The sequence below is a fragment of the Polistes fuscatus genome, unplaced genomic scaffold (assembly GCF_010416935.1).
Source record: "Polistes fuscatus isolate 324 unplaced genomic scaffold, CU_Pfus_HIC Scaffold6, whole genome shotgun sequence".
Taxonomy (NCBI): domain Eukaryota; kingdom Metazoa; phylum Arthropoda; class Insecta; order Hymenoptera; family Vespidae; genus Polistes; species Polistes fuscatus.
Genome location: NW_025113140.1, coordinates 2,897,961 through 2,907,686, shown reverse-complemented (window position 1 = coordinate 2,907,686; position 9,726 = coordinate 2,897,961). Strand labels below are relative to the sequence as shown.

At 28.5% G+C, this 9,726-nt stretch overlaps 2 protein-coding genes across 2 annotated transcripts; both read right to left on the bottom strand.

Annotated features, from left to right (window-relative positions):
- Window positions 1-4,677: 4,677 nt before the first annotated feature.
- On the bottom strand, window positions 4,678-6,981 carry LOC122523563 (meiosis-specific nuclear structural protein 1-like). The gene is made up of 4 exons (XM_043645404.1): window positions 5,726-6,981; window positions 5,411-5,608; window positions 4,916-5,054; window positions 4,678-4,830 (listed from the first exon to the last, which is right to left on the bottom strand). Exons 1-4 carry the CDS (start codon window positions 6,065-6,067, stop codon window positions 4,712-4,714), a joined length of 798 nt encoding a protein of 265 aa, XP_043501339.1. The 5' UTR covers window positions 6,068-6,981; the 3' UTR covers window positions 4,678-4,711.
- Window positions 6,982-7,024: 43 nt separating this feature from the next.
- LOC122523554 (ubiquitin carboxyl-terminal hydrolase 14) lies at window positions 7,025-9,689 on the bottom strand. Its single transcript, XM_043645388.1, has 6 exons — window positions 9,497-9,689; window positions 9,191-9,369; window positions 8,642-9,106; window positions 8,283-8,552; window positions 7,902-8,193; window positions 7,025-7,809 (listed from the first exon to the last, which is right to left on the bottom strand). The coding sequence occupies exons 1-6, from the start codon at window positions 9,510-9,512 to the stop codon at window positions 7,529-7,531; spliced, it is 1,503 nt and encodes a 500-aa protein (XP_043501323.1). The 5' UTR covers window positions 9,513-9,689; the 3' UTR covers window positions 7,025-7,528.
- Window positions 9,690-9,726: the final 37 nt, after the last annotated feature.

Here is a 9,726-nt window from a genome sequence, read left to right as displayed (position 1 = left end):
GAGAGAGAGAGAGAGTATATGGAAAAATCTCTCCGTTATAAATAATATAATATTCGTTTATATATATAAATAATATAGAAAATGAAGCGCTGCCTATAAAAATGAAAACAAAAAGAAAAAAAATGAAAAGAGGGTGTAATTTGCTACGTATTCTTTTTTATATTGTCGATATCGTAAAAACTTGTCGGTATTACCGATAATAACAAAAAGGCTCGATTTCACGTGACAATAATAAAAATCATGACTTTTACGGTAATGATACTTAAACGTTATGACTTTTTTCGTCGTGAGTAATACAGGGTATCCAGAAAATTACTTTACCGAATATAGAAAAAGAAAAAAGAAAAATTGTTTCATTTAAAATATTTTGTTTTTCATTACATGTTATGAATCTACAGTTACAGTATAATTCAAAAAGTATTCTGTCAACTCTCCAAATATTTGGCAAACAAATATTTATCAATTCTTCAGTTTGGTAAAACGAATTTTTTTGAACACGATGTGACATTTACTATTACAAAATCAAGTTTGATGTCACGTTATTATACAATATTACGACAAAAAAAGCCATAACTTTTACTGTCACGTGAAAACGTAGCTTTTGAATAATCGAGATTGTCACGGTTAACAAAAGAAAAAGAAAGCGATAATAATAATAATAATAATACTGATAATACTAATATTAATAATAATAGTAATAATAATAATTATTATAATAATATTAATGATAATTTTTTAATTTTCTTTTTTTTTTTTTTATTTCTTATAAACAGTGACTGTGACTGTCCAAGACTGTTTTCTATTCAAAAGCATTCTATCGATTGTTGCCTATTTACAATAACTATCCTCAAACTGCCTGAGTAGAGTTGTTTCGATGCAGTTTCCTAATGGTTCCTATTAAGTCGGCGAAAGGTCTGCTAACTTCGAACAATAGCTCTGAGCCGAATTCATTTTGCTCGTTCTCTCGTTCCAATCAGATTGTTTCCAAAATTCTGTACACCTTTGTGAACATTTAACAACTTTTTCCTCCTTCTTTTTTTTTCATTCTCTTAACAAGCAAAGGTTTAATCAATTTTTTTTGTTGGTTTCCTAGTTAAATTAAAAGGTGTATTTAGGAAGATTTGGAACAATCGTTGCTTTTAGAATATCGTGATACATATGTATTATGCTATAAAAACTGTACGTTTAGCGAGCTCGTTTTATTCAGTCCAGTGACTTCCATTTTGTAGATAAAAAATAAGATTTACACAATGGTGAGTGTAGATATAATACATTAGACTCAAATAATATTACTATGTTTTAAATCATTCAAATCTTGTTTTAAGGTCAGAAGGGTAGAACCTTTTGCTGTACGGTGTATTTGTACGGTGTTGTTAATAATTATTTAAAAAGAAAATTAATTTTACTTTTTAAATAATTATATTACTCTTATATATTTCGCGTGTGCTTTCAAATTCGGACGATTTACGAGAAACGTCATTCGTGCAGAAAAACGAATCACGTTTGCCAAAATAATTTAGTTTTTTTAAAAGTTAAATATAATGATTTCGTTCAACGTTTGTTTTTTTTTCTTCGCTGTTTGTAAAAAAGTACATTAATTGTGCTGCGATCGTTACTCTCTCTCTTTCTCTCTCTCTTTCTTTTTCTCTTTCTCTTTTCTACTTATTTATATGTATGTGAAAGAGAAAAAGAAAAAAACATGCACATATACACTCATATATACACACATATACACATACGGATTTGTAAGAAAAAACGCCTAATTCAGAAATTTCAAAAGAATATACAGTGTGAGCCAATAGTTCTTAGATGATATTAAAAATCCATTATACCATTTCGTAATTTTTTATACTCATTTTTTTGTATTGCCAATTATAAAATTATAGAACACACAGCTTGTAAAATCATAAGCCTAATTAAAATCGGTAAGCTTATTTCATATACAATTTATTTATGTTTTTTTTTTTAAACACTTTGTAGGCTAATTTGTTTTCAAATGATAAAACTGTAAGCTTAATTTTCCAAAAAAATTACAAATTTAATAGGAATTAATTTTTAATATCATTTTAAAATATTTGTTCAACTTATAGAAACTTTTAGGCCTATTCCATAATAATGTTTATATTCTATTGTATTCGTTAAAATGAAAAATAAGAGAAAGAGAAAGAGGAAATGAGTGAGAACAAAAAATGACTCGTTAAGTGTGACACGGATGCGGGCTACTTTGTATATAATACATACATATATACATAAAGCCTGAAAAATAATGTGATTTTACTTTTACATGACCAGTGCTACACATAAATATATATATATAACGTATATACAGTTATACGAACATACACACATACACAAATTACATACAAGAGCACTCATTTAATCCGCGAGGATATGTGATTTTACTTTTAAGACCAATCCGTGCTAAGTAGTTTTTTACAGTTAGGAATTTCTCCGATAGTGAGAGAAGCCAACGCAAAAGATAGAAAATAAAATAAAATAAAAAAGAGAAGAAGAAGAAGAAGAAGAATAAGAAAAAGAAGAAGATGGTAATGAAGAAGAAAAAGAACGTATCATACTCCTGTTCACTTTTAAGGATCCGCTTGTTGTGCCTAACTTGCACGTCGATCAAAAAAGTGACCATTAATAATAAATAATAATAATAATAATAATAATAATGGTAATATAACAATAATACTAATAATAAAACTAGTAATAATAATATTAATAATAATAATAATAATAATAAAAACCATACAGAGAGATTGTCTCGAAGATGTTCTTGCAAAAGAAAAGAAAAAGTGGAATGAATGAGAGAAAAAGGTAAAAAAAAGGGGATGGGGGAAAAACATGGGATATGAAAGAAGAATAAAAAGAAAAAAAAATAGAAAAGAAAAGGAAGTCCAAGTTTGGTGCATCGTGTACGGTGATAAATATTTCACGTGATAATCACACGAATGAGAGAGAGAGACCGTGTAATTCGCTTTATTCGTTGAATTTTGCGTGTGTTGTTAGAAATAATGCGGATAGGAACCGAGCGTATTGTATTATTGTAATAATCGGTAAATTTAGTAGAGATATATAATAGGGGGCCCAGAGACTTATAAATGTGTTGAGAAATTTCACGTAGTAACACAGTCGTCGTAGATTTAATCACTCGTGGCATATCGGTATTAATGGAGGACACTTCTATAAATGCGAATGAGAGAGAAAAAAAACACAAACAAGAAAAAAAGATTTGAAAGTGTTGATTTAAAAAAAAAAAGAAAATTTAAGAAAATTCTTATTAGTTCAGCTTCTTGTTGTTTCTTCTCGGTCTCGCTTGATAAAGAACAAAAAAATATTATTAACACTTACACGATGCGTTATGTGTGTAGCGAGAAGTTAAGTTAGATATTTTTCTCTCGGTTTTTCTTTTTGTTCTTTTTTATTTTTTTTTTTATTACCATTTTCGATTTTGTTTAACTCTCTATAGCCCCTCTCGTGTGTGACAAACAAAATTTGAATTAAATGTAATTAAATTTTGTTCTCCAATATTGCATATATAAACATATTGTTCTATAATTTATTTTTAATAATTAATAAAATGTTTCTATAAAAATTATCGTGTCTAAATTTGAGATATCTAAATAAATTTTAATATCTTTCAAAATTACTTAATTCATTGTTTATTTGTATTAAAGGAGTTGATATTTGCCGGTTTCAAATTACAAACATTCTTTTCATAATTTTATAGTAAACAAGATGCGAGTTATAGAGAGTTAATCAATAATTCGCACGCCTAAACATGACAACACTAAAACTGTTAACATTGAACAAAATAAATTTTAAAATAAAGTTCCATAATTTTTAGGAATCAATCATCCAAAACGTTCGAGCGGTCTTCCTCGTGTCGTTTTTTTCTCTTTTCTTTTAATTCTTCTTATTTTGGAATTACTTTTCTTTTGTTTTTTGACGATCGAATCATTAAAAAATCGAAGAAGAAGAAGAAGAACAATAAAAATAAAAATAAAGATAAAATAAAATAATTATTATATCGATTCGATTTCGTCAAAGAACAAAGATAACGAGAAAGAGTAACGAGGCAAGACTGCACCCGTTTATAAAATCTATCGAGTACTATTAATCTATATAAGATGGGGCTGCTGTATTTTTACACGGACTTTGTACAAATAACAAATGCCGTAAAGGTGATACCTTTCCGCGCTACGTGTATATATATACCTATGTACTAATAAATAATGGGCGAAAAGTTGGATATTTTTTATTGTGTTCCCGAAATAAATATAGATCTAGTACAATTTAAAAAGTTCTTACTGGATAATCTATTTCAGTATATTTAGGATGATACGAATTATTAACTGCTACAATTTGTTTCCTTAAAAAAGTAATGAAAATATCGACATCACTTTTACAGTAATTAAATGATACAATTCAGCTAATTCTTTATTGTGTTAAATATTTTTTTTAAATCATTTTAAAGGAAGATGTTGACACCTTACATTAATTTTCATTCATAATTTAAACAATTTTTTTCTATTATGTAAAGTTAACAAATTAATGTAAAAATTACGAAATTGAATGAAATAGATGTTCATCTCGTAATATAAAATATTACGATATGAATTATTGATAAGCGTAGATATCAAAGTATTATTTTGTTTCCTCTCTTTTCTTATATTTTTTCAATTAATTATGTAATTTATTATTAACGTCATAACTTGTCTACACATTCATCCCGACGAACATCTTTTTGTTTCTTCAATAAATCTACGGCATATTCAATTCTATTATTCATTATAATGTTTCTCAAGTCTTCGCCATATTGTTTATCTGAAATGAAAACGTATAATTTCGATATAATAATAATCAGTAATAAAAATAAGAGAAGATTATAAATAATTCGAATGTTATATACTCTTTCGTCGTTTTTGTTCTAGCTTTTGTTTATCTTTCTCATCGAGTTCTAGTTGTTCCTCGTAAAGATTACGCGTAAAAGCTATTTCCGTCGCTCGTTCTTCCATTTTTTTCTCGGTGTTAGCGATTTTACTTCTTACCTGTATGTAATCAGAGAGAACGGTTAATTAAATATTTTTAAAAGCGTAAAGAGCAAAGTGGTGTCCAACTCGCATACCAATTTAAATTTCTCGTGATAGCTTTAATCGACTATCATTATTTATTTAATTATGAAAAAGAGAGAGAAAAAAGTAAATTTTATACTGAAATATAATATGGTACATACATTTACTAAATATATATATATATATTAATTATTTGTATTTTTTTATTATTTGTATGCAGCCCAAAAAAATTCCTCTTGACATTCGTTGCGACCCGGACAATCCAAAATTTTGGATACTACTTTTATAAAAATTTATTGTATAAAGCAAACAAAAGAAAATGATTATTTTACCATATCGTCCAAAAGTTCTTTAACTTGTTGTCGTTTTTCTAAAGCTAATTTTAAAGATTCATTAGCCTCTTCGACTTTCTTATTTTCTAAATACAATTCATTGCAAATATCTTCTCTTTCTTTCATCTTGATTTCTTCGTCCAACATTTTTCTCGCAATAGTTTCCATCGTCATTTCTTTTACAGCACTGATGTCACTCTGTAATAATATAAGAATATTAGACAAAATATTGTGTTTGTGCTTTTAATGATATCTTCTAGTTCTGTTTGTATTTTTTCAATATGATAAAATTAACCATAAACTCGGTGCATTTACTTTTTTCTTCATTTGCTTTTTATATTCGAGTTCCTTCTCAACAATAGCCTCAGCAATTTTTTTATTTTCCTCTTCAATCGTAGTTTTTTGTATTTCTTTCCAGCATTGTCTCGCTTCAAAGAAAGCTTTTCTCTCAGCTTGCAAACACCTTTGAATTTCTTTTTTTCGTTCCTCTTGACGAATATCTTCATCGTTTATAACTTCGATCGTTTGTTCGATTATTTTACGTTCACGTTGCTTCTCTTCATCCAGTTCTCGCATTATGCGACGTTTTTCAATAATTTGATTCTGTAAATCGGCACAATAAAGTCGTTTTTTTTCTTCCAACTTTGCCAATTGCATTTTATTCAACGAATCGTCGGAGTACCATTTCTGAACGATTTCGAAAGATTGCGAATCTTTTTTAATCGTATCTTCAATAAATCGCGATTTTAAATCAACGAGTGAACAAGATGTAGGAGGAAATCGTGAGATTTTTTTTCTATTATTCAAATCACGTAATTCCCGCGCTTCTTTGCCTGCAAATTTCAAATCTTATAAAATTGGCGCTGTTACTCACAAGTGGCGCCAATTTCGAATACAAAATTCTACCCCGCTAAATATATTTGATATTATTATATAATTTATAATAATAAATATATAAAATGAAATATAAACTATATATATATAATATTTAGATTATCGATAGACAATTTTGGAGATTATTTGTTATGCATTTTTATAATATAAATCATGTTTACATATGCATAAAAATTTTACTTTTAAGACGTGCTAATTCCTCTGCTAATTTATGAGCCCTTTCGATTTGTCGATTTCGTAAATCGCGAGCTTCTTGAAAACGAACAAGTCTTTCCTTTTCTTCGGCTTTTCTACGATCGATATGTAAAAGTCGTACTGATCGTAAAATATCAGTTTCTTCTATCATTTTTGCTCGATGCAATTGCATCGCGTCTTCACGTGCATCCTTCTTTATTTTCATCTTTTCAAGCATCTCTGCACTTCCTCGTATCTGCATTTTGTATTGCACACACACAATTTATGTTCTTTTATTAAATTATTTACAAATCAAATTTTTGTTAATACTCTAATAAATATTATTTGATGTTTAACATGTCATAATCTCAATGTGGTTACGTTTTAAAAAAAGGACGCATTCGTATCGGTCTAAACACTTATCGATTCAAAGTCACGTGATAATCGATTTTTAAATTTGATTTGTGGCGGCAAGTTCAATATAAAATTTTTTTTACATTTAGTATTTTATTTGTGAAATGAATAAAACTAAAGTACACAATAATATGTTCTTTGTGTGAAAGCTTTATTTTGTTACAACTTTATAGAGCAGTTTGTAAAAGTATATCGACCCGAAATCATTTTCAATAAAGTATATGCGTTCGGATCATTTAATTATAACATTTTAAAATAACATAAGAACGTTTCGAAGTAAGTAATTATTTTTTGATTAGTTTATAAGATAACAAGTCATATAGTGATCTTAAGAAAATAAATGAAAAAATAAAAAAAGAAAGAAAAATGCATTTATTAATATCACGATTATATGCATTTATATAGAAATAACCGCATAGCAGTTTGTTGTCCCCAGTAATTTCATATTTTATTTAAAATTAATGCTGCAATTACTTTTTTGCGTATACCATGAATAATTTATACATAGGATAGCAGCATATTTAAGATAATATTTAAATCAGCGTACAAAATCCACATTTTTCACTGTGGATATCTGTTGATGGTTTTTTTCTGGAAAATTATATCCGAAGAAATTGTTTATTTATAGACTGCTACTTATTCCATAGATGAAGCACCACACATCTGTGTCTCAGTCTCAGGTACTTTTAAGATTCGTGGACCATATAGAAGAACATATGCACAATGCCAATCACCACCTCCACTAAGCTTTAATACTTCTTCACTAGTAACAATACTAACAGTTTCATCGTCACATTTCAACCATGTATCATCTTTTTGATGAACCCATGCAACATAATGTCCACTACTACTTGATCGACCCCTATGAGTTAAAACTGCTTGTAGTGTATAATAACCGCTATTATTGGATCCTAAATCTATAAACATTATAAATGAAAAATATTACTTTTCATCAACTTTATATGATAAATCTATATTTAAAAAAATATATATGTATATTGTTCTTTACCATTTTTAAACCAAAATTGTTCATCTTTCATTTTTGGCTTATTTTCATCACTTTTATCTTTCTTGTCTTTCATTTTGGCAGCTTCTTCTACCAAGCTATCTTCATATCTTTTAAATTTTTCACGCATCGGTGTAAGTTTGGTTTGAAGTTCGCTACTGCACAATTCAAATGCGTCAAATTCCAATGGAAACTTAACATCTTTTAAAATTTTTGCATTAATGGCCTCTTTTTCTTTATAAAAAAATCGAACGAATTGAATAGTTAAATAGGCTGGTAACCTACTAATCTTTGACTGAAAATGTAAGCAAATAATTGATCGTTTATAAAAATCTACAAAATGAGAATATATAATATTATTGTAATGTAAAATATATATTTTACCGTTTTAGTATACAAAGCATCTCTCCCAAGACTCGCAGACATTTTTGTAATTTGTTCTTGCATTTTATTTCTTAGACCAGAATACATATATTTGACATCCGTTGAAATGAAACAACTCAATTGTAAAAATTCTTCCTTTCCTTTAGTAGGCGATTCATCTTCCGATTCAATACATTTCAATTCTGTATCGAATGTTCCTCCAAAGTATTGTTCTATCAGTGATCGAGGCTTATAAGCTTGAGGATCATCCTCCACAGCATCTGGATTTGCCTTTTTGTAATTTTATTATATCAGTAACAGGTTCATTTAAATATATATTTTAACGAAAAATAATGATAGAAAATATATATATTTCTAACCTTAGCGGGTAGTTTTTGTTGAAGCATTCTGACAAGTTCGGTCCAACATTCATTGGCATCTTGTTGTTGAAAAACACCGTGTTCAAATTTTTCCGCAAATCTTGGAAAAGCTACATGCACCACTTGTAAAAGTATAATAGGTGGAAAGGGCGATCCCCTTTCCATATTTTCATAAAGATCTCTTAAAGCGGCAGTTATGTTCTGTGCATTCGTATGAGAAGAATTAACAATATTTGCTATGGTGCCAGTATAACTTTTTAAAGCTTCTCTTAACTCTGGTACAGTTTTAAGACATTGTACGGTTGCATTAAGATAACAGGTATTTCCAAGATTAGTCAAACCAGCTGGCAAATCTAATGCGGTAGCCAATTCAGATTCATTCATATCTTCCAAGAACAAAGGTTTTTCTTTTGGTTCTGTTGGTACATCCTCTTCTTTGGAACCCATCATTAATACAGTAACACCCTATTTATTAAAAAAGATAAATAACCATATAAAAGATATTAAATGAATTAATAAATAACAACAGATGTTCATCGTTCTTCTTACATCTTTCAAACCAATATTCCCCCAACAATCATCCTTCAACGTTATTCCTTTTAACATGACTTTTTGTCTTTCTGGTTGTACTCCTGTTAGTGCATAAAGTTGAGCTTTAAATAACATTGGTTCCTCATCCGTGTTAATTTCAACATTAGGATAAAGCTCTTTGCCCCATTTAACTTTAACTATAATTAAAATGACCAAATGATAATAATGACAGTCATGAAAGTTCATAAAGAATAAAGGAAATTGTTGCACGTCTTTTATGAGAGGTTAGATAATAATAAATATTTCAATATAAAATATAAGTACCTGTGTATTGTGGCATATTTACAGTTTGTGCGCGTAAATTTCAAATGGAAATAAATTAAATATGATAATGTTTAACATACACACTGTTTCTTTGATTGAAATTACAACTGCATAAGAAACGCAAAGTCAGTGTATACGAACAGCCGATCGCTCAGCGAGCTTACATTAGCTCACATGCTCACATATGCTCACACATGCTCATCTCTAAGCATTGTGTTTGGTTCAGCGTG